This window comes from Diospyros lotus, chromosome 8, assembly GCF_014633365.1.
Source record: "Diospyros lotus cultivar Yz01 chromosome 8, ASM1463336v1, whole genome shotgun sequence".
Classification (NCBI taxonomy): Eukaryota; Viridiplantae; Streptophyta; class Magnoliopsida; order Ericales; family Ebenaceae; genus Diospyros; species Diospyros lotus.
Genome location: NC_068345.1, coordinates 35771863 through 35797308, shown reverse-complemented (window position 1 = coordinate 35797308; position 25446 = coordinate 35771863). Strand labels below are relative to the sequence as shown.

Here is a 25446-nt window from a genome sequence, read left to right as displayed (position 1 = left end):
GGAAATAAACTGCAGAAGATGATGGGAAAGAAATGGGGGCAAATCACACAGCTCTATTCCATAAGAGCTGTAAAAGTGGAAGAGGAAAATCAATGCCAGGAAGGATCACCACCTGTAGACTCGCTGGAAATACAGATCGCAAAAAGGTACAAAATTCGGATAGCTTACATTCAATTTTGGTAGAGTTTAAGGATCTATTTGCATAACCCAATTCCTTACCTCCCCAAAGACCCTTAGACCATGCAATCCACCTCAAACCTAATTCTGCCCCTATTAACATCTGGCCATATAGGTATCCACCTATCTAGAAAACAGAAATTGAGAAACAAGTACAAAACATATTAGACTCGGCCATTATCCAGCCAAGTCAAAGTTACTATGCTTCTCCAGTTCTTCTTGTAAAAAAAAAAGATGGAACTTGGAGGTTTTGCATAGACTATAGACAACTCAATTTTAATACCATCAAGAACAAGTTTCCCATACCTTTGATTGATGATCTACTGGATGAATTGTGTGGTGCAAAAATATTCTCTAAACTGGACCTTAGGTTCGGTTACCACCAAATTAGAATGGCACCATCCGATATACCTAAAACAGCTTTTAGAACTCACCAAGTCCTCTACGAATTCGTTGTTATGCCATTTGGTTTAACCAACGCCCTGGCCACCTTCCAAGCATTGATGAATCAGATTTTCCTACCGCATTTGAGAAAATTCATCTTAATTTTCTTTGACGACATTTTAATCTATAGCTCAGACCTTAACCAGCATTTATCACACCTTCAAACTGTATTTGAGATCCTTAAATCACATCAATTGTTTGTTAAGCTTTCCAAATGTACTTTTGCTGCTAAGGAAGTCGAGTATTTGGGCCATATTATCTGTGGTGAAGGGGTGAGAACAGATTCTAAGAAAGTGGAAGCTATATGCGAGTGGCCTAGGCCTAAAACAGTAAAGGAGTTGAGAGGATTTTTGGGTTTGACAGGGTATTATAGGAAATTTGTGTAGCATTACGGAATGATTAGCAAACCCCTCATGGAGTTGCTCAAGAAGGATGGCTTCCAGTGGAATTCGAAGGCTAAAGCAGCCTTCATTGCCCTTAAGAAGGCCATGTCTATGGCCCCGATCCTTGCCTTGCCAGATTTTTCCAAGTCTTTTACAGTGGAAACTAATGCGTGTGACTCGAGAATTGGGGCTGTCTTGGTACAACAAGGGCAACCATTGGCTTTTATAAGCCAAGCCCTTTCTCAAAAACATTTGGGCTTAAGTGTGTATGACAAGGAACTTTTGGCGGTGTTGAAAGCCATTGATAAGTGGCGCTACTACTTAGAAGGCAATCCGTTTGTGATCAAAACGGACCATGAAAGCTTGCAGTTTTTAGCACAACAGAAGTTGCACACGCATCTACAACGGAAGGGAGTTTCAAAACTCATGGGCTTGGACTTTACTATTCAATACAAAAGGGGTAAGGAGAATATAGTGGCCGATGCCCTTTCTAGAAGAGATGAGAATGCTGTTTACAAGTCTATCATAGCTGTAGTGCCGGAGTGGATGACAGAGTTGGCAGAAAGTTATAAAAAAACGGAGTGGCTCAAGGAAATAATGGCACAACTGGTAGTTAATCCGACTGTAGTTTCTAATTATACCTTGGCGAATGGCTTGATAAGGCACAATGGACGAATGGTGGTAGGAGACGACATTACCCTAAAAGAGAAGATTTGATAGCCCTACACTGCTCTCCAATTGGTGGTCATTCAGGAATTCGTGCCACTTACCAAAAAGTAAAGCAACTTTTCTTTTAGCCGAAACAAAAAACTGAAGTAGTGAAATTTGTGATGGCTTGTATAGTATGCCAGTAATGTAAACATGAACAGGTACCCTATCTCGGTCTACTACAACCTCTGGCCATACCACAACAAACATGGGACATCATTTGGATGGATTTTATAGAAGGACTCCCTAAATCAGAAGGCAAGGATGTTGTTATGGTGATAGTAGATCGATTTACTAAGTTTGGGCACTTCCTCAGCTTATCGCATCCCTTTTCAACTAAGGACGTGGCCAGGACATTCTTGGACAGGGTGGCCAGCTTCCATGGGATCCCTAAAACCATTATATCGGATAGAGATAAGGTTTTCACCAGTTCATTTTGGCAGGAGTTATTCAAGAAGCTGGGAGTGGGATTATGTATGTCAACAGCCTACCATCCTCAAATGGATGGCCAAACGGAACGAGTTAACCAATGTTTGGAGGCGTATCTGAGGTGTATGTGTTTCAGCCATCCCAAGAGCTGGAATAAGTGGCTATCATTAGCACAATGGTGGTATAATTTCACTTATCATAGTGCCATCAAGAGAAGCCCCTTCAAAGCTATGTTCAAATATCAACCTCCATTACTGCCTGTCCTGTCAGGAGCGCAACCTACTATGGCTGATGTGGAGCAGTATTTCCAACAGAGACAACAACTGTTGGGGGTCTTTAAAAAAGAATTAGCTACTGCCTGTCCTGTCAGGAGCGCAACCTACTATGGCTGATGTGGAGCAGTATTTCCAACAGAGACAACAACTGTTGGGGGTCTTTAAAAAAGAATTAGCTACTGCCCGCAATAGAATGAAACAAGCAGCAGATAAGCGACGCAGTGAGAGGAATTTTGAGGTTGGAGATCGGGTATACCTCAAGGTAAGGAGGTTTTTGCAACAACCCTATACATCCCTACCAGTCTCTAAACTGAGTTCAAAATATTTTGGACCAGATCTAATTGAGGCTAAGGTAGGTCTAGTGGCATATAGATTACAGCTGCTGGAAGGAGTGAATCAGCATCCTGTATTTCATGTATCCTTGCTAAAAAAGGCAAGAGGAGAAGTTGTGGTTGTAGGATAGGACCTACCATTTGCTGCAGAAGAAGAAGGAGAGATAATCGAACCTCGAGTAGTGCTGGAAAAAAGGGTACAATACCAAGGGTAGCTACCCTTAGTTCAAGTGAGGGTGCAGTGGTCTCATTTACCAGCAAACAAGACCACATGAGAATATCTTCATGATCTATTGAAGCAGTTCCCTAGAGTTGTCGGCCTTCTTTAGCATTCTTGGGATAAGAATGGTTTGAAAGGGGTAGGGATTGTCACGACCCTAGGGGAGGAATATGTAATATTGTAAAAGGTAGGGTTAATGGGGAATTAAAAGAACTACCAGCAAGCTGTAAATGGGTAATCCGTTGGGTAGTTGGAGTGGTTGAGCTAGCTAGAGGCCTTATAAAGCAAGGACCTACGGCATTAAAGGATATATTGGAAGTTAATAACAAATTCCCTCTCGTTCTTGATTCTATCTTCTCTCTCCTATCTGTTATTCTCTTCTTTCTATCATTCTTACGTCTGAATTCTACCGATTTTGCTAGCCCTATTCTCAGGGCTTGACAGAAACATATGGAAGCGCAACTACAACAGGTGATGGCATTGGTATCTGAGATGCAGAGTAGGATGGACACGTTTGAAAATTCGTTGGAAAGAAGGATCGATGGAGCGGTGAACTTGTGGCGGGAGGAGAGTCGATCACAGACTGCTCGATTAGAGGAGCAAATGAGAGAACATAACCAAACTCTCCGGGATCACATGCATCAGTTTATGCTGATGCTTTCATGCCAAACTCAGGTACGAATCTCACTTGAGTTTCCTCCGAGGGAGCATTCGAAACCGATCCTAAATGATCTAGGAGGTAATAGCAAATGGGATTTGCCGAACTGGAAACAGAGCAACCGGCGATGGAAGAAAGCGCAGGTGTCAGGAGGTTGGGCGTTGCACAAGGATCGAACCAGATCGGGTCGTTGATGCCGTGAATGGAGATTCCCCTATTTGATGGCCAGAATCCGTGATGGTGGGTGAGGCATTGTGAGAGAGTGTTTCATCTCTACAATGTGGCCGAACAATAGAAGGTAACAATTGTTGCTACCTACCTTAATGATGTGGGAGATGCATGGTACCAGGGGTGGATGGGAGTGAAAGACTAGTGCTCTTGGGAAGAATTTGTAGAGGGAATGTGTGGAAGATTTGGGGAGAAAGGAATGTTAGACGTAGTGGAAGAATTTAATAAGCTTAGACAAGGGGGATCTGTGCAGGTCTACCAACAAAGGTTTGAGGAATTGAAGGCCCTCATGTTGATCTCCAATCCCACACTTACTGAGGGTTACTTCGTATCAAGTTTCATCAGCGGCTTGAACGAGGAAATCTGCCTCATCGTGAAAATGTTTCAACCAAAAACGGTAGGGCAGGCTACAGAGTGCGCTAAGCTGCAAGAGCTAGCGGTAGAGGCATTAACGAAGAAGTAGAAAGGGGTGAGCAAGGGATGGCAAGCGGTGCCTCTGCAATAGAGTAACAAGGGGTGGAATAAGGAAGGAGGAACAGGGGGACCAAATGGTAAGGCGTTAGCTCTACCAGCTCTATCCCTATCATTCGGGAACAGTTTGAGAGAACAGAGGAGGTTAGCAGGACTTTGCTTTAGGTGTGGAGACAAGTACACTCTAGGCCACCAATGCAAACGCCAATTGTTGCTACTAGAAGGAACATAGGATGGGGAAGAGGAGGTTGAAGAAGCAGAGACCCAAGAGAAAGAAGAAGAAGATGAGAAAATGGAGATCTCCCTTCATGCTCTAAGGGGAGTATCCAGAAGTAAAATCATAAAAGTAGATGGCAAGGCACAAGAGGACGACCTATCAATACTCATTGACAGTGGAAGCACACATAGCTTCCTGGATGAAAGAGTAGCTAAGAGGCTCCATTGCCAATTCACAGGGACCCTCCCACTGTCTGTTACGATGGCTAATGGACAAAAGGTGATTTGTAAGTCAGTGTGTATGGGATTCTGTTGGCAGATGCAGGGGGAAGACTTTGAAGCTAACTTAAGACTCCTCAGGTTAGGAGGCTGTGACATGGTCTTGGGCGTGGATTGGATGAGGGAAGTAAGCCCCATTTGCTTTGATTTTAAGAAAATGGAAGTCACTTTCGACAAAGGGGGAAAACGAATGACTATCACTAGTAGTGCGGAGGCTGGAACTTGCAAGCTTATTTCGGGGAAAAGACTACATAAGCTATTCAAGAGCAAGTGGACTCAGGTGGCTCAATTGTTCTCAATATGAGCAATTGATCAGGAGGAGGAGGAACCGGACTATGGTGGGAAACTCATACTGGAGTCAACGAGGAATGGCTCCATTCCCTGGGAGGTTAGTCAACTGGACTTACTTGATGAACTCTTAGCTGAATTTAAGGATTTGTTTGAAGAACCTAAGGCTCTACCACCTCTTAGATCGTTAGACCACACCATAAACCTTAAACCCAATTCTGAGCCTGTTAACATTCGTTCTTACTGGTATCCCCCAAAATAGAAGGTTGAGATTGAACGCATGATAAAAGAAATGCTACATCAATCGGTTATCCGACCCAACATCAACCATATGCCTCCTCTATTCTCTTAGTCAAAAAGAAGGACGGCAGTTGGCAGTTTTGCATAGACTACCGCCAACTCAACTCCCTTACCATAAAGAACAAATTCCCTATTCCCATCATAGAGGACCTATTAGATGAGTTATATGGGGCCAAAGTTTTCTCCAAATTTGACCTCCGTTCAGGATATCATCAAATCCGTATGAGCCCCCAAGATATCCATAAAACCGCCTTTAGAACTCACCAAGGGCACTATGAATTCTTAGTAATGCCTTTTGGTTTAACCAACGCACCAGCAACCTTCAAAGCCCTCATGAATAAGATATTTGAACCCTATCTACGCCAATTCATTATGGTTTTTTTCGATGATATCCTAATCTACAGCCCCAGCTTCCCTAAACACATAGAGCACTTATGGATGACTTTGCAAATCCTTCGATTCAATAAGTTGTTTATCAAGAAGTCCAAATGTGCCTTTGCACAAACCCAGGTGAAATATCTTGGTCATGTTATATCCGAAAAGGGGGTGAGCACCGACCCCCAAAAGGTTGCAGCCATGATTGCCTGGCCAAGATCGACTAACGTGAAGGGCTTACGGGGATTCTTGGGCCTTATAGATTATTACAGACAATTTGTTAAAAATTACAACATCATCAGCAAGCCATTAACTGAGTTGCTAAAAAAGGAAGGATTTTGTTGGGGTGAAGCAGCTGAAGCCGCCTTTGATAGGCTGACAATGAGTGAGGTTCCTACATTGAACCTACCTGATTTTAATCAACCATTTGTACTAGAGACTGATGCCAACAACTATGGAGTTGGAGCAGTGTTGGCACAAGGAGAAAGACCCATAGCCTTCATCAGCCAAGCTTTAGCACCGAAGCACCTAGGCCTCAGTGTATACGAGAAAGAACTACTGGCGGTTTTGATAGTAGTAGAGAAGTGGAGGCATTATTTGGAGGGAAGTAAGATCATTATTCGAACTGATCATGAAAGCTTGAAATTCCTATTACAGTAGAAACTAAAAACACACCTCCAAAGAAAAGGTATGTCTAAACTCATGGGTCTTGATTATACCATCCAATACAGGAAAGGACAAGAGAACAAAGCAGTCGATGCCCTTTCTCGCTGCATGGAAGAGGGTACTGCGGCAGCCATGACTTATGTCATACCGAAATGGCACTTAGAAGTAGCAGCCAGTTACGAGAAAGAAGAATGAACCAAGGATCTAATGGAGCAACTGACCTTAGACCCCACGAGCAGACCAGGATATTCACTAAAGAATGGGCTGCTAAGGTACAAAGAGAAGCTGGTGATTGGAGGTGATGAGCTGCTACGAAGGAAGATCCTGACAGCCTTACATGACTCGCCAGTAGGAGGCCACTCCGGGGTCCAGAGCACATACAACAGGGTACATCAGTTGTTCTATTGGCCGGGGTTGAAGAAGGCAGTGTAAAATTACGTGAAGGGCTGTGACATTTGCAGCCGGTGTAAGCATGAGAACATTCACCCTCTAGGGTTGCTGCAGCCATTGCCTAGGCTGGAGCAAGCATGGTCCGGCATTAGCATGGATTTCGTGGAAGGATTGCCCAAGTTAGAGGGTGGTCATCGTGGACAGACTCACAAAGTACAACCATTTCTTAGGCCTAGCTCATCCCTTCACAGCCCAAGAAGTGGCGCGAGTGTTCCTAGATCAAGTTGGTAAATTGCACGGCTTGCCTCAAGTCATTGTGACAGACCGGGACAAAGTCTTCACCAGCTTATTATGGAGAGAACTCATGAAATCACTCAGCACTAAGCTTCACATGTCATCAACATATCACCCATAAATAGATGAACAGACGGAACGGGTGAATCAATGCCTTGAGACCTACTTTCGGTGCGTGTGCTTGGTGCATTCAACAGGGTGGCACAAGTGGTTACCCTTGGCACAATGGTGGTACAACACCAACCACCATTCGTCCTTAAAGATGACACCGTTTGAGGCGCTATTTGGCTACAAACCACCACTGTTACCTATTAGTGGAGGCCCCAACTTGGTAGCCACAGTAGATGATTATCTAAATCAAAGACAACAAGTTATGTAGACTCTAAAGAGGGAATGGGCAAGCGCCCAAAACCGAATGAAACAATACGCTGACAAGAAGAGGAGTGAACGAAACTTCTCAGTTGGGGATCGGGTCTATCTGAAACTGAGGCAAGTACAATTGAAGACTTTCTCCCCAAAGGCAGTGTCCAAACTCAGTCCCAAGTTCTATGGGTTGTATGAGGTGTTAGCTCGGGTGGGCAAAGCGGCATATAGACTACAACTGCCAGCAGAGACGTCCATCCATCCAGTTTTTTATGTCTCTCTCCTCAAACCATCTCCTGGTACCAGCCCGGTGAGTGCAACCCTACCTTTGGCTGCTCCAACATCACAACAGGTAGTTGAGCCTGTCGCTATTGTGGGTATGAGAGTGATCCACAAACAAAAATTACCCCTCACTCAGGTGCTAGTCTGCTTGTCCACCCTTCATCTAGAAAACAACACATGGGAGTATTTACTAGACTTACTCCAACAATTTCCGAGAGTAGTAGGACTCCTCTAAACTCTTCTTGAGGGCAAGAAGAATTCCAAGGGGAGGGGAATTGTCATGTGATAGGGGCAGGGGGCCTATTAGTCGAAGGGGGTAACATTGTAATAAAAGAGGTAGGCGGTTAGAAGTATAGAAGTGTGTAGAAGCTTGGTAGTTAGCAACATGTAATTCAAATGTTGGCGCCACTCCTTAAGGAGGGTATATAAGCCAGCACATGTCGCTGAAGCGGATTATCTTGGAATAGAATTGGATCACATTTCCCCCCTTATTCTCTCGATTCTCTCTCTCTTTTCCTGAATTTTGTTCTCTTCGGGTTCATCATTCCCGCGTAATTCATTCTGAATTGTAGGAAAGGCAATTGTTAGATTAGAGATCTGACACTTATTTTTTCAAATCAGGTCTGGTTGCCTACAGGGTCTAGGTGAAATTAACCGGTCAGTTCTTCATGCCATGAATTGTTTGGTCTTGCTGAAAGGGAAAATATCTTATTATTATTATTATTTTTTGATTATTACTTTTTTTTGAATATATAGGTGATTTTTTAAAAGTTATTTGATTGTTTTTGATTTGGATAGTTTTAGGTGTTTGGATGCCTGTTTCCTTTTACATTTAGACAATGTATGTACTGAAAGAATTTGATTGTTGGACTTGATAGTTGCTTTCATTATTTCTTGCAGAGGAAGTATTATTGGAGAATGTAGAGTTGATTCTTGAAGCTTTTGATTATCTCCAGTTGCCATTTGCTCTAAAGCAAGGTGTTGTAAACTAACCACCAGTAAATACAAACCATAATCATCTTTTTAGAAGTGGATATTTATTATTAACTTTTTTTTTTTTTGGTATTATCAGCTGTAATTTTTATGCTATCAATATGTTTGCCTATTTTATTGTGGTCGTTTTTTTTTTTTTTTGGTTTTTTTGTATGCTTAATTTAAATCTGTTATGGGTATTAATTGACTTGGATATGATTTTAATTCCTCGAGGTGACTTGCTGGAATGCAAACTGAGGAGCCATGTAAAAAAGAGAAAAACTAAATATGGAATATGTCAAGATCCTTTTATTTTAGGCATTGTATAGTTAAGAGAATATATAGCTTCTATATTTCTTTGATTAGGCTGATTGCAGATTCTTAGGACTTGCCTAGTTCAGAGATACGATTAGATCTCCTTTGTGTACATATTCAACGCATGTACAATTCTTTAATTAATCAAGAGAGAAATTATCTTTCTTAGGTAGTATTTGTTAAGGGGGCGTTTGTTAATCAAGATATGAGCTGAAAACGTCAAGATATGGGATGCATGTCGGACTTTTATCCTTTCCAACATGTTTGTTAAGCTTATCTGACTATTCTTGAAAAAATCCTTAATGACCTCTTATCTTGATCGTTCAAGATATGCTTATCTCTCCTCCCCTCAAGATAAACATATCTTGGTCTTTATAGATAAGAACAAAAATGACATTTGTGTCCTCTAGTGCATTTTAAAAAATTTAATAAACAGTTTGATAAAAATCTTGGAATGCTTCCCAATTTTATCTTGACCACTCTATATTTTGGTACGAAAATCATTCCGGTCTTATCTTGATCATTTTAACAAACGCTCCCTAAAACGAGTAAGATAAGACTCTATCAAGATAATTTATTTGTAAAAGTTCAAGATAAGTTATCCGAGGGGAGGAAGGGATAAATTTTATCTTGAAAGTTCAAGATAAGAAGTCATGTGATTTCTTTCCAGAAAATTTAACAAACACAATGTAAAACACTTTTGTTTGGGATGCTTTTCATATCCCACATTTTCTGGTCTATATCTTGGTTAACAAACGCTACCTTAATGCATTAGAGCATTTTGTTTTCTAAGGGAGTTTCATTTCTCTGGCCTTCATTCCTGTCTGTTTTCCAGACCCTTTGTTTTGTCGGCCTTCATAGCCATTCTTTGGCCTTCATCACAAGTGCTTAATCGCCATTCCTAAGGTTCTTCCTTGTCGGCCTTCATTGTTGTTGCCGTCGGTTCTTTCTCGTCAGTTCTTCCTTGTCGGCTTCCATTGTTGCTGCCATTTGTTCTAGGGTTTTTTCCCTATTAGCCTTAGTCGCTTGTTCGTTGCTGCCATGTTCCAAGGCTCAATCCACATGAAGTCTTGTGGAGCACCCCATCCCATTACTGGCCCTTATTGTCGCGGATGCCATCCTCATCCAAGTTGCTAGTCGATGCTTGATGTTTGTTGCTGTCAAATTCGATTGCTTAACCTCCCTGTGCCATTATGTTTGACCACTCAGCCATCAACAGTCTCGCGGATCCAATTTTGACTAACTACCCAATCAACAATACATCTTCTAGAGAGTCACAAAATCTCCATGCCTTTTATAGATTGATTGGAAAGAACAAGTTGAAGTGGTCACAATTGGTTCGCACATTCCTCAAAGGGAAAGGAAAGCTCTGCCATCTCCTTGGTATGAGACCAAAATTCAATGACCCTAAGTTCGCAGAATGGGACGAACAAGACTCGATGGTTATGGCGTGGGTTTGGATCCGAAAATTAGTGACATATGTATGTTCCTATCCACAGCTAAGGGGATTTGGGAGACCATCGAGCATACATACCGTTAGAAGTTTGCCTCGAGTCAAGCCTAGGATCAGTGAAGGTAGTCAAGTCAAGCGGCTAAATATAGATAGGCGGTTATTCCAATTGTAATTTCATTAAGTTGGGGGAGGGGTAAATATGGTAATGTCAAAAACTCGGTATCGGTATTGGGTCGGTTGTCTGCCCACTTATTCTATAAATAAGGGGCAGGGTAGTCATTGGAGTCATAAGAAGATACCTCAAGTGCAATTTTGTATGTGTGAGAAAAAAGGTGTCATGAACCTAGGGTTTATAACGGGCTGAAATAGACAATCGGACAGATCCGATTGAATTAAGGTCAAGGGCAGAATGTATTAGGGGAAAATTGAAGAAGAATGGGGGAGAAATTAGAGAATTGAGGGAGAGCAGAAGAGATAAATGAGAGGGAGATTTGAGAGAATTCTTAGAGAGAGAATGAGAGTTTTCAATTATCAATTCAAGCATGTCCTCTGCTCTTACAATGAGGCCTTTATATAGGCATAGTAGATAGTTAACTAACTTCTAACAACATCCTAACAGCATCCATGTGCTCTAACAACTTGTAAAAATATCCTAATAACCCATTGCAACCTTATTACAATGATGCCCTTCTATTATTCCTTGGGTCATGACAAAAGGCTAGATAATTCGTGAGTCCTTTGTAATCTCAGGAGAAGGATCAAGATTGTACTTGGGTTGATTCTGCTGTACTGATCAATTTTCAATAAAGCAAGACTGCTCTCAGAAAGGTTATAAGGTTGGATGTAGGCTTGGTCCAAGAATGATATGAACTAGGATAAATATCGGTGTTTCTTGTGTGGTTTGCATTTTATCTTCTTATCTCTTTCAATTCTAATATTGTGTGTTTAATTCTGTTCCTCATTCGTGAGTGGGTGCGATTGAGAGTGGTTTAATTCGGCTAAGTAATCAAATTCCAATGCTCCCTAGTTAACACATACTCCAAGAAGAATGACTTAGCCCAGATTTATGAAATTAAGATCAAGTTGATGGCTGCCAAGCAAGACTTGATGGTCATGTGCACACTATTTTTGGTGCTACTTGGTTCGTCACCTTTATTAATGATTGCACTCATGTAACTTGGGTTTATCTTTTAAAAAGAAAATCTGATGTGAGTGTTATTTTTCTGATCTTTCACAATATGATTCAAAATCAGTTTGGGGTCAAAATAGAAAAGATAAGGTTAGATAATGTGCGAGATTATTTCAATCAAACTTTGCCTTCATACTTTCACATTGAAGGCATTATCCATGAATCTTCGTGTGTTGATACCCCTTAGCAAGATGGCAAGGTCAAACAAAAAACTGGCTATCTGCTATCCACTACATGTGCCCTAATGTTCCAAAACAAAGTCCCCACCTATCTCTAGGGGGAAGCTGTTCTTACTTGAGCTCTTTTAATCAACCAAACATCCTCTCATACTCTCGGCTTTCAAAGTCCTTGGCAAGTGTTCTCCCAGTTCTATCCCTATTTCACCGCTTCTACCTTTTTACCCACTCAAGTTTTTGGCTGCGTTGTGTTCATCCATATTTACTCCCATACTTGTAGCAAACTTGACCCTCGAGCTCTCAAATGTGTCTTCATTGGGTATTCTTCTACTTAGAAGGGCTACAAATGTTATCGCCCCTTTGCTTGAAAAACCTTTGTCTCGACTGATGTTACTTTTGTTGAACATGAGCGATTCTTTGACAATTGTGGTCTTCAGGGGGAGCCTCCACCTTTGGAAGACCATGATTGGATTAATTTCTCGTCCTTACCTAGTTCGACCACCCAACAACTTGAATCACCAGCCTTAGCCTCTCTAGAACCTACTTCCATTGAAACCCAGACCGAGTCCAGGTATGATTCCCAACCACCAACTCTATTGAAACTTGAATAGAGGCCACCTATTGAGTCAATCTATTCAAGAAGAAAAAGTATCACGACTTCATTGAAATACACTCAATTGACCGAACTAGATTCTGACCTTGGGGTTGTCACGAACCAAGGGTACAATTGTAATTTTCTTTTGAAATTTTAAATGTAAGGGCGGGAGATAATAGAGTTAGTTAATGGAAACATTACCATTCTGCCCCTTGGTAGCTGTAACCCCAAGGAAAAGCCTATATAAGGCTTAGATACTTGAGGATGGGAATTCATTGTCAAATAATATTGAATTCTTTCCCTCCAAATTCTCTCTCTCTCTCTCCTTCTTCCTTCTAAATGTTTTGGAATTGCAAATCTCAATCGTGAGGCTTGACATTTGGTATCAGAGCTGATCATCCTCGGCTGTGATCCTGTGACGAACTAATGGAATTAGGTTAAATTACAGTTCAGGTAGAGTCGGTGGATCGGATGGCAGAGGGCGCTAGATTGAAACAATTCGCGAGGAGTTGCGGGAGGACATAGCGGCATCCAGAGATAGTGTTCTAAGGGAATTAGTGAGGCATAGGGAGTCACTAGATCAAGGGATTAATAGTGTGATTAGCATGCTGTCCACACTCCCTCAATTTCAGTTACCATCGAAATTCCCTCCCCAATTAGTTCTAGAGGCAGGGATGTCTGGTCAGGGGATCCTGTCGAGACCTCAAGGAGTAGCAGAGGCTGGGAACTTGCATTATGAAGAGACCAGTGACCAAGTAAGGGAGTTCAATTCCCCTAGATCTAACCAAGGACTAATGCCTAGGCTAGAGATACCTCTGTTTGAAGGATTCAAACCACGATGGTTCGATACTACAACATTGCTGAGAATCAGAGGATTATCTTTGCTATAGTCTATCTAAACGATGTGGCTGATTCCTGGTACCAAGGATGATCCAGATCTAGGGGTATGGGGGCTAGATGGATTGATTTTACTGAAGAATTGTGTATGCGCTTTGGGGAAAAGAATATGATCGGCATTATTGAGGAATTTAACAAATTCAGATAAGAAGGGACGATCATTGAGTAGCAGGAGAAGTTTGAGGAGTTGGGGGCGTTGATATGGAGTACTCAACCCACCCTCTTAGATCCATACTTTGTCTGTTTTATCAGTGGCTTTAAGGATGAATTAAGGTCCATGATGAAAATGATGATGCCTGCCACGGTGAGAGAAGCGGCAGAGAAGGCTAGGCTACATGAATTGACCCTAGAGGCAATTTTCAAGAGAAACAAAGCAGTGTCAAGGACACTCACTTCTATTGGGCCCTTGACCGAAGGTAACTCTAAAGCTCTAGTGTCGGTTATGGCAATGGGTGGACATACGAGGGGCTCTAACTTGCTGGCAAATAGAAACACTACACTGGAACAAAGGAGGATGCTGGGATTGTGCTATAGGTGTGGTGACAAATACAACCCCGAACATCAGTGTAGGAGGCACTTACTCAATATGGAAGGGGAGGATGAGGATGAGGATGAAGTGGAAAATAATGAAGAAGAAGAGGAAAAGAAGGGTGAAAAGACAGAGGAGGCACCTGAGGAGGAGCAGGGTCAGGAAGGGGGAGAAATCTCCTTTCATGCACTCAAAGGAGGCTCGATTGGGAAGATCATTAAGGTTAGAGGACATGTGGGAAAGAGGAAACTAATGGTGCTTATAGACAGTGGTGGCATCCATAGCTTCTTGAATGAAGCTACGACCACTAAATTGAAGTGTAGGATGACTCATACCACCCCATTGTCAGTGACTGTGGCCAATGGACACAAAATGTATAGTCACTGTAAGTGTGCTGATTTTAAATGGATGATGTAGGGACATGAATTTAGGGCTGATTTAAGGGTCCTTGAGCTTGGGGGTTGTGATATTGTGCTAGTTGTGGATTGGATGAGGACAATTAGCCCATTAATGTTTGACTTTAATAAGCTGGAAGTGACTGTTGAGATGGAGGGGAAGAAGTTCACGCTGATAGGTAGCTTGGGAAAAGGGGAATGCAAACTGATTAAGGGAAGCAAGTTACAAAAGTTGATAAAAAACAAAGGGGGGCAGATTTCGCAACTTTATTCTATCCATGCAGTGGAGAAGGATGGAACAACAAAGGAGGAGGAGGTTCAAATAGAGGAAGCCCATGTTCTTCTTAGGTACATACCTTAGATACCTTGCACTTACTCTTGGAAGAATTTAAGGACCTATTCATTGAACCTAATTCCCTACCTCCCCAAAGACCTTTGGATCGCACCATACCCCTCAAACCCCAAACCACCCCAGTAAACATCCGAGCATACCGATATTCACATCGCTCAGAAAGCAGAAATCGAGAAACAAATTTCTACCGTGTTAGCCACCTCTTTTATACAACCTAGCCAAAGTTCTTTTGCATCACCCGTCTTGCTTGTGAAAAAGATGTTGAATCCTTTGGATTTAGCAAGATGTTCTCTCGTTTTGTAGAGAGAATTTGGCGGGAATTACGTAGGGAAGAGATGAATTAGAGGAGGGGGAGAAATTAGAAAATGAAATGAGAGGGAAATAGAACAGGAATTTCTCAAATGATATTCGATGCCTTTCAATGTGATAGGCCGAGCGTATATGTACTCGGCCTTAGCGGAGGTTGGTGCCAAACGGTTGCCACTTTCGCATACAACAGTCTTGAATCTTCTCAATTACAAATCCCTACCAGCTTTTATTGTTTATTACAATTATACTCCACCCCTTGGGTACACGATAGTTTCCCCTCCCCATAAGCTAATTCTTGTCCCCAAGAATGATGAGCAATTTGGCCGCATTTGGGAACTGTTGGAGGAACTCTGGCAGATACTCCCAAGTATTATTGTCGGAATGCATTGAGGACCACTGCACTAACACTTGGGTGATTGGGGCTCCTTGTTGAAAAATCACCCATTTGTCTAGGATGGCTACTAGAGTGATGGCTGGTTCTTCTTCCCTGAATGAAATGGGAATGGTTTGATTGGCCACTTGGTTCCCAATTGCTCCCTTGAGCAAGGACACGTGGAACACGGGGTGAATGTGTGTTCCCTTAGGCAGTTGTAGCTTGTAAGCAACTGATCCCACCTTGGCAATCATGGAAGATGGTCCAAGAAACTTGGGGCTTAGTTTAGTGACAGGCTGTCTCGAGAGAGTTTTCAGATGGGGCTGACTGAGTTTGTGGTACACTTTTTCTCCTACCTCAAACGTTTGCTCACTCCTCTTTTTATCTATTTGTTGCTTCATCTGGTTTTGAGCCTTGGCCAATTCAGTTTTCGAAGTTTGTAGGATCTCCTGCTTGTTTTGTAGATAGGTGTCTGTGGTTGCCACCAATGTTGGCTCCCCCATAGATGGTAGTAGGCTGGGCTTGTATCTGTATAATGCTTCAAATGGAGTCATCCCAATGGACCGATGGTGGCTGGAATTGTACCACCATTGCCCCAAGGATAACCACTTGTGCCACTCCTTGGGCTGCATAAAGCAGAAACACCTTAGGTAGGTCTCAAGGCACTGGTTAACTTGCTCAGTTTGGCCGTCAGTTTCCGGATGGTAAGTTGTGGACAGCTAGAGCTTAGAACCCAAGGATTTCAATAGCCCTTGCCAAAATAAACTAGTAAACACCTTGTCCCTGTCAGAAATGATCGTTTGAGGCACCCTATGTAACTTCACTGTATTATCTAAAAACATTCTAGCCACCTCTTGTGCTGTGAATGGATGGGCCAAGCTGATGAAGTGGCTGTACTTGGTTAATCGATCCACCACAACTAAGATACAATTCCTCCCTTCTGACCGCGGTAATCCCTCAACAAAGTCCATAGTTAAATCATCCCATGCTTGATTTGGAAACCCTAATGGCTGCAGAAGACTAGGCTTAGCTACTGATTAATGTTTACACCTTTTACAAGTGTCACACTGCATTACAGACTCCATTACTGATTTCTTTAATCTTGGCTAGTAAAACACTCGGTTCACCTTGCGGTAAGTGTTTTGGATGCTTGAGTGCCCCCCTAACGGTGAGTCGTGCATGGTTTGGAAAATCCTTTTCTTTAAGACATTGTAGTCTCCTATCACCAATCCGCCCCTATACCGTATCAAGCCATTACATATAGAGTACCCTTGCCTGCTGTTGTTGTCTAGACTCAGCTGTTCCAGTAACTCCCTTGTCCACGCTCCCTTAGCATAGCTCGCTGTCACCTCTTGGTACCAATGTTGTAATAGCCGCACAATCTCCCTCCTCATAACGCCTGGATAAAGCGTCGACAACTACATTTTCTTTCCCTCTTCAATATTGAATCACAAAATCCAACCCCATTAGCTTGGCCATCCCCTTCTTCTGCAAGTTAGTGTGCGACTTTTGTTGAGTAAGGAACTTGAGGCTCTCATGATTTGTTCGGATTATAAATTGCCCCCTTTCCAAATAGACAACTAGCTAACAAACAAAGCTAACGACAGCAAGCAGTAGCAACAAGAAGCAGCTGCTACAACAACAATAATGTAACAAACACAACTAGCTAACGGCTTTATGAAATATTAACAAATCAATAGAATCAGATAGAGCAAGCTGCAACAAGCAAGCAACAAATGATGTAGCAACGCTTGATGCTTGCAAATATTAAAATATTTAAAACATTAATAAATATTCAAATAACAAAGGCACACATTAACAAATATTAACATAAGTTAAATAACAAAAACAAAGGCAACAACAAGCAACAACAACTGTAGCAACACTTGCTGCTTGCTTCTTGCTTATTGCTTATCGGAGGCTGAGGAAGACGAGAGAGAGAATCGAAAACCAGAGAGTGGAACGATGGTCGGTGGTGGCGAGTCCATTGTCCACAAGAGACGATGGCGGCGTGCGACGAGAGAGGCTGAGACAGAAAGGGCAAGCAGCGACAACAACTTTGCAAGAGGCGGTCGGCGGTGGTGCACGCGAGAGAGAAGGGGAGAGTGACAAGAGAGAGAGAAGGGGCAAGGGGAAAAAAAAAAAACTTAACAATCAATTTATACAAAATGGATTAGGCAGCCTAGGCGGTTCATGTGGCTAGGCGGCCGGCTTGGCCGACTAGGCATCGCCTGGTACCGATTAGTCGGGTCGACGCCTATGGGGGCCTATTAGGCCATAATCGCGGTGCTAGGTCAATTTTTAGATCGCTGATCAAGAATAAATTCCCAATCCCTCTCATTGTTGATTTGTTGGATGAACTGGCCGGGGCCGAAGTATTTTCCAAGTTAGACCTCAGATTCAAATACCATTAAATTCGGATGAAACCCTTTGACATACCAAAAATTGCCTTTCGTACTCACCAAGGCTTGTATGAATTTTTGGTTATGCCTTGTGGGTTTACAAATACCCCAACTAACTTCCATGCCCTTATGAACCAAATCTTTACCCCTTACCTTCGAAAATTTATCCTAGTCTTCTTTGACAATATTCTAATATACAACCCTAACTTGGAACTGCATTTAGCACACCTTAGAATCGCATTGGAGATCCCTAGAAATAACCAAATGTATGTCAAGCTATCTATGTGTACCTTTGCCAAGAATGAGATAGGGTATTTGTGGCATGTCATCTTTGGAGAGGGTGTAAAAACTGATCCCAGTAAGGTCACCAACAACTGTGAAGGAGCTTAGAGGGTTTCTGGGTTTGACTGAGTACTACAGGAAGTTCATAAGGCATTATGGGGTTGTTAGTAGGCCCTTGACAGATCTTCTCAAGAAGGATGGCTTCCAATGGAATCCTCAAGCAGAGGTAGCCTTCTTGGCACTCAAGAAGGCCATGACTCAAGCTCTTGTTTTGGCCCTCCCTGATTTCTCCAAACAATTTGTGGTAGAGATAGATGCTTGTGAGAAACGGATAGGTGCAGTGTTGATGCAGGAAGGAAGGCCTATAGCCTACATTAGCCAAGCTTTGGCTCCTAAGCACTGAGGGTGGAGTGTGTATGACAAAGAGTTACTAGCAGTATTGAAGGCAATAGACAAATGGAGACACTATTTGGAGGGTAACCCCTTCGTGATCAAGATTGATCAAGAAAGCTTAAGGTTCCTGTCACAACAAAGGCTACAGTTTTAGCTACAAAGGAAGGGGGTGTCAACCTAGGGTTTAGGAGATAATAGGAAGGAATTGGGGAGAGAGATAAGAAGAAATGGGAGGGAATTAGAGAAGAATAGAAACATAGAGAGAGAGAGAGAATAGGGAGAACCGAGGAAGAGAGGGAAACTGAGAGAGAGTCTGAAAAATCAAATTTCATTCCATAATTGGGTGTTCTTTGAATCATATATGATCAGCCTTATATATTTATCCAACGACTAGGTTCGGACTCTAATAGGGCTGCCAATTATTTAATTGAATACAGCTGGAGGTTGTTACAATACAACTAAAGAAATTCTACTATTATCTAATTATTACTATGTCCTTGGGTCATGACAATTTCCCTCCCTGAGAGAGAGTTCTTGTTCCCAAGAGCTTGTTGCAATTGGTCCCGCTTCATCACCCTATCCTGACCTGCTCTTCTTCTTCTTTTCCATCCTCCAGTCTTTCCAGCTGTGTGCTGTTTGTAGTATGAATTTCGATTAGGAGTTGGTGTTTCATCATAAGGGCTTCCACAAATAGCTCTTGCAGTGAAGCTCCCTTAGCTGCTTCCTGTACTGTCTTAGGCTTTAACATCTTCACTACAGACCGTATTTCATGGTTCAATCCTTCCACAAAGCTAGATACAAAGTATTCTTTTGTCATAAATGGATTCCAACTCAGCATTTGGGACTTTAACTCTTCAAATTTTAGTTGGTACTCTTGTACTGTACCCTCCTGCTTTAACCTGTTAAACACTTCCACTGTGTCCATCATGCCCTTTTCACCAAACCTCTCACACAGCCCCTTAGTGAAATTATCCCAATTAGATGTTTCTCTCACTTTAGACCACCCCTGGAACCACATGTCCCCAACATCATTGAGGTAGGCCGATGCCAAGGCCACCCTCTGATTATCTGCCACCTGGTGGATCCCAAACAAATTTTCACAACGCCTTAACCATCATCGAGGCTTCTGTCCCTCAAATATAGGTAATTCAAGTTTGGGCACCGAAAAACTAGAATGGTGTGGAAGAGTTGGAATCCCCTGCCTCTTTTCTAGCACATTCTCTCCCACCGTAGCCGGATCTTCTTCGAACTTGGGTGATTCGACATTTCGGTTGCTGGTTCCAATTCCCGGTAGAATTGGTCCAACCGAGCCTGAGGAGGGAAATTAGGTGAAATTCTTACCTAATGTTGACTAGAGAACATAAGCATGAATTGCTGCAGTTGATCACGCAACAAATTGCCCTAGTCCTACATCTCCTCCCTAATCAAATCACGCATATCCCCTCGAAGCTTCTCCACCACCACCTCCAACTTTCCATCCACCATTGATCCAATCTTGTCCTCCATCATCTCCACACGATTTTGAATTTGCACCATTGATGGTGTCGCTTGCTGCAACTGCACTTCCATTTGCTTCATTCGGGTGTTGTCGGCCATGGTGGATTGATTGCTTGGAAGAGTCTTCGGTCGGGAACTTGCTCTGAATTTTTTTTTTCTTTCTGTTTACTGCAGTTGTTCACTACTAATAGCGGTAACGGAAGCTCAACAATCCTCTCGTTCTGGGACCTCACTCTGCTGAATCTGCCTACCCCGGCATTGCCTTTCAATTTCCTTTCAATTTCGAGCCAAATTATCAAAATCTGTAAATCATCATAGTAGTGGCCTAGTTCCAGCCAAGAACTGGACTGCTCTGATATCAAATGTTAGGGCCCTAGGGTTCAAGTCTAGCAATTCTAGTAGATAATTGGGAAAGAAGGAAGAAAGGGAGAGAGAAATGAGGGAATTTAGGGAGAATTATGAGAAGAATCAGAAATGGAGAGGGAAAGTAGAAGCAGGTGAGAGAGAAATAGGATCAAGAGAGAGAAGAATAGAGAGGGAGATCAAAGAATTGAAGAGAGAAAAATGAGAATTCTTTACTTCAAAACCATAATGATGCTTGGCCATGTGGTTATCACTTTATGTATAAGCTATCCACAGATTTAAGGGGCAGTTACCACTCCTCCACTATCAATAACTGCTCTTAAATGACTTTCATAACCTCTTAAATCAATCCATAATCGAGAGTTACAGCAATAACTAACTCCTTCTATAGACTAATACAATTTGCAAAATAAAAATAAAAGACGACTAGCTAAGTCATGACAGTCAGATATCTAACTTGTTTCATATGAACATCTCTTTGTCTCTCACCTACTCATCAATTTTGTTTGTACAAAGTTTCCTCTGTCTATATAATCCTGTAGGAACCCTCTATGTGATCAAAAGTGCAAAGAGGTGATGCATGAGAGGATTAAAATCCTAAATGAAAATCATAATGGGACCTAGTTGAATTACTCAATGGAAAGAGGACAATTGAATGCAAGTAGGTGTTTCCAGTGTTGAAAGATATGGAACCAGATTGGTAGAAAAAGGTTTTCTGCTAGTCTATAGAATTGAATATGATGAGAGATTTGCATTGGTATCAAAGATGAATTCTTGTTTGAGTTCTTACCTTGTAGTAGCAAATCTAGGTTGGTTCTTCATTAACTTGATGAAAAATGCATTTTAGCTTAGTTATCTTGAAGAAGGGATGTACCAAAGTTGCATGTGGCATTGGATTACTAACTTTTGATGGGAAGGCAGGAATGTGTGCAAGCTGAAGAAGGCATTGTATGGAATGGACTAAAACACTCTTCAGTAGTTTGGACAGAAAAGATTTTCATGATTTATGGATATATTTGGCTACAACAGAATCAGGTAGACCATACACTGTTTGTCTAACATTCTTCATAGGGAAAGGTGACTGGTCCTATTACTTTTGTGGATGACATGGTTTTGACAGGGAATGATGACAGGGAGATGCAAAGACAAACATTACTTGCTAGTGAATTTCCAATAGTAGACTATTCTTGGCATTGCAGTGGTAAGGTCAAAACATGGAATATTTTTTTCCTTATGGAATGATCTAAACTGGGATTTTATTATGTAAAACTGTTACAAACTTACAATCCAGCTGAGAAGAATGTCAAGAAGGATGAAAATATTTAGAGTTCTTTGGTGGATAAAGGGTGATGTCAGTGTTTAGATGCTGAGTTGATCTACTTGTTGCACACTTGACTGTACATTGAATATGCAGTTAGGTTAGTAAGTTTATGTACTCACCATGTGAGAAACAAATGGAAGCTGTTTGCAAAACTCTTTGCCACGTAAAGTTCTTGCCTGTTTAGTTGTTGCTGTCTGACATTATGGTCACTTGAAGGTAGAGCCCTATGCACATGTTAATTATGTGAGTTCCATTAAGAGTAGACAATATACCTTGGATATTGCACATTTAAAGATAGTAGAAGAAAGATTCACTTTAGTGACAGAAGTTTAGAGTTTTGCTTAAGAGCAAGTGAGGCACTGTGGCTGTTTAACTTTTTTTTTTTTTCATTGAATTGGGATATGATTGTTAAGACATTGTCAAACTATTTTGTAATCATGAAACGGCTATGAGTATTGCTCAGATCTTGTTTGAGGTGATTGCATTGATCACATTGAGATTGATAGACACTTCACTGAGGAGAATTGCACAACGAATAATTTGCTTGCCATTTATTAAAGTAGAGAATTTATGTGTAGTATCTTAACCAAGGGTGTATCAAATAATAATTTTCACACAATTTGGACTAGTTGGGCATGGCTGTCTATATATTTTAGCTTGAGCAGAGTGCTGATAGAATGTGTTGACAGATTCTATAATTTGCTGTGATTGTGTTGACAGAATGTGATTGAGTGATTACCATGCCTGTATGATGAACAATTATTAAGAGATACTCTTATGTGCATAGATACCCAATTATGTTAATGGGAACTCTTAGCTTTTGGTTCATTTCACATATGTCATTCATTCTCTATTTACAAATCATTTATCTGCTCAATTATGAGTAAAAATAATAATAATAATAGTATAACAGATAAAAAAAAGGTTAGTCTCTGCAAGTGTAGGTTTTTTGCTGAGATGGTGGTTAACAATTCTACATGGTAGAAATGTAGATTGGGCCTTGAGTTCAGATCTCACTACCATCGCAATATTTTAATAGTTACATGTGTTTAGCCAACTTATGCAGTGAAGTTTGGCACAGGTTGGGGGCATGTTGAGTGTAAAAATAATAATATAAATAATAAAAAAAGTTACTGCTTCCTCTACAAGCTTAAGCTTTTAGATGAGATTTTGGCTAACAATTCAACTAGTTGTCAAGCTCCTTTTACTTTTATATGCTCTTTTTGATTGCTCCTAAACATGATTGTTTTGGCAGGTCGAGTTGGGAGGTTAAGTATCAAAATCCCATGGAAAAAACTTGGTTGGGACCCTATTATAATTACTATAGAGGATGTATTTGTTTGTGCCTGCCAGCGGGATGACCAAGAGGTAGTGTAAATGCCACGTGTGTCAATATAAGCGAGGGATAATCTGTCGGCTTGAACTAAAGTTACTATATCTTCCCATGTTCTATTTTGCATTTTTTTAGAAAAAAAATCATGATCATAGCAGAACTTTGAACATAGAAAGTTGAATTTAGACATTATTGAGTAACTTTTGATGCAATGCTTTGCCTGTCGTTGTGTTAGTGGAGTATGGATGCAGTTGAAAGGAGAGAATTTGCTGGAAAGAAGGCTAAACTTGCTGCAGCAGAGCTGGCTAAATTGTCAAGACGTGTTTGTGGTGAGCATTTGGTCTCCTCTACATCTAGTGCCAGTTGTGGATTGATTTTATTTTATTTTGTTTTTGTACTTTTGTGCTTTTCTTTCTTGTTTTTTTTTTAATTCCTTTTTCTGTCTTTTCTTTTCCTTTGTGGGCCTTTTGGCCAAAATTAAGCATATACTGTTTTTTATCTATTTTTTTTTCTTTTTATAATACAAATTCCTGCAATTTCTAGATATATATGCATTAATCCAAGGAATATGACTGCTATTTGTAAGTTAGAACATCATGCTCAGTTCATGCTATGTAGATGTTGCATTTGTAGCTTTTGGTTCATCTTTTTTATCTGGCACCAGTTATGCTTTATTTATTATTTAAATTTTTTTTTTTTTGGGGGGGGGGTGGGTGTTGGAGCCCTAGTCTGATGCGCAATTCACACATTGAAATGAAATGAAATTGGTGATCTTTGCAATTTTATCTTCAGAGGTTTTCAACAACTTGTCACAATATTGTTTTCATAAGCATATTAGCAAATTACCGTGTAGCTCTTGGGATTTCCTATAAGTCATGTAGTATGATTGGGAACATGAATACACACTCTCAGACATGCAGGATATGGAAAATAAAACAAATAAGAATATGAATATGGCGGGGATATGGCTAAAATTTATATTTCTAAATTTTGATAAGTGATATCTATAAAAATAATACCTACAAGCCATATAAAATGCAACATTTGTATTCAGCAGAAAACAATTAAGGAGATCATAATGTAGTACACCAATACAATTTAATTTCCAATATTCATAAAAAAATTTGATAAAAAAAATATTTTGGACTTCCAAGTAGACTCAATGTCAACAAACTAACTGCCAAGGAAATGCCGCGTGGTTTGCCCGACACATTTTAATATGTCCCACATGTCATTGCCAGCAGACATGCTAGGCGGTGTGTCCAACACACATTTTGATATTTCCAATGAATATTTCATCAGATACAACATGCACTTTGGAGTGTTTGTTCTTCATGGCCAAAGAAACTGCCCCTATAGGGAAGCCAAGAAGAAGCACACAGAAGGGCACATAAAGTGCATAATGCACCAACAAATCCATCTTATAAACAAAACATTACACATCTGTTTCAAGTTTACCTGAACAATAGTTTTAGACATGCTTTTTAAATTATATTCTCCATCTCAGAATAATCATAAAACTGAAGATGCTATGGAAAAGCCATTTCTTCTTGCATTAGTTTTCAGTTGGGTGCTCTGTCATTCAATACATGGCATACGGCTTTTAATGACAATGTGGGGGAAAATTGTTAATCTATTTGCAAGGTCTTATTTTATATGAGGTGCAGATTCTTTAATTCAACAGCTGCGAAAATTTTCTTGTAACCTCAGCACATTATATAATTTATTTTCTTGTACCTCACGTGTTGGATGACGAGATTGGGTGTTCAACTCAAGTTTAAAGAGGGAAAGATAAGGTGACTGGATAAGATAAAACTTAAAAGTTTAAAAGATAAGGAAGCCTGGAAGATAAGATAAAGCTCCAAGATTCAAGGGAAAGATTCAGCTTTAAGTCAGAAGATAAATTCCAGCATTTTGAATATTAGTTTCTGATATCTAAATTTGAATTTATTTCTGTTTTCTAGGAGATAGAATAGATATTTTGTACTTGTATAAATACCTCTACTTGGATTGTCAAGTAAGCTTTCAAGAATTCAGCTTATTTCATCACTATATGTGGGCTAACCTCCTAGATTGTGAAAAGCTTTCTGGACCTTAGTTTGATATACTAAATATTTAAAGACCTTCTGTTTGTCTTTGTTTCATTGTCATTTCATTTATTTTTGTTTTATCCACACTATGTTTTGGCATATCAAATTCTAACTAGTGTCAACAATTAGTTTTCATTAATCATTAAGTTTTAACTTTTCAAGGGATACGACAGTGAATTCATCTTTGAGTTTTCTTGGGCTGTAATTAGCTGTCTGAAACAGCATAGTTTGTTTTGTCTTACAGCTGGTTTTCTTTTCTGCAGATAATCAGGCTGGGCAATCATTTATTTCATACATTACTGCGAAGGTGAGATTGCCTTGTTGATCAATTCAAGCATATTATATTCATACCTTATATGCTTGTACTTCGATTATTTATGTTATGCTTTGGTATATTCTGTTGATATATTAGTTTCTGTTTCTGTAAGAGAT

At 40.8% G+C, this 25446-nt stretch overlaps 1 protein-coding gene across 7 annotated transcripts in view; it reads left to right on the top strand.

Moving 5' to 3' along the window:
- LOC127808127 (uncharacterized) overlaps positions 1-25446 on the top strand; it is a 146683-nt gene that overhangs the window by 7940 nt on the left and 113297 nt on the right. For 5 of the 7 annotated variants that reach the window (XR_008024873.1, XM_052346513.1, XM_052346516.1 and 2 more), the window contains 4 exons: positions 8679-8756; positions 22847-22959; positions 23160-23253; positions 25278-25321. Coding sequence is in view for 6 of the 7 variants with exons in the window: in XM_052346513.1 (XP_052202473.1) it covers positions 8679-8756; positions 22847-22959; positions 23160-23253; positions 25278-25321 (329 nt within the window). In the remaining variant the exon portion in view is untranslated. Of the gene's footprint in view, positions 1-8678; positions 8757-21191; positions 21306-21390; positions 21472-22846; positions 22960-23159; positions 23254-25277; positions 25322-25446 lie in introns of those variants that run through there. The other 2 variants (XM_052346517.1, XM_052346518.1) reach the window with 2 other exon arrangements.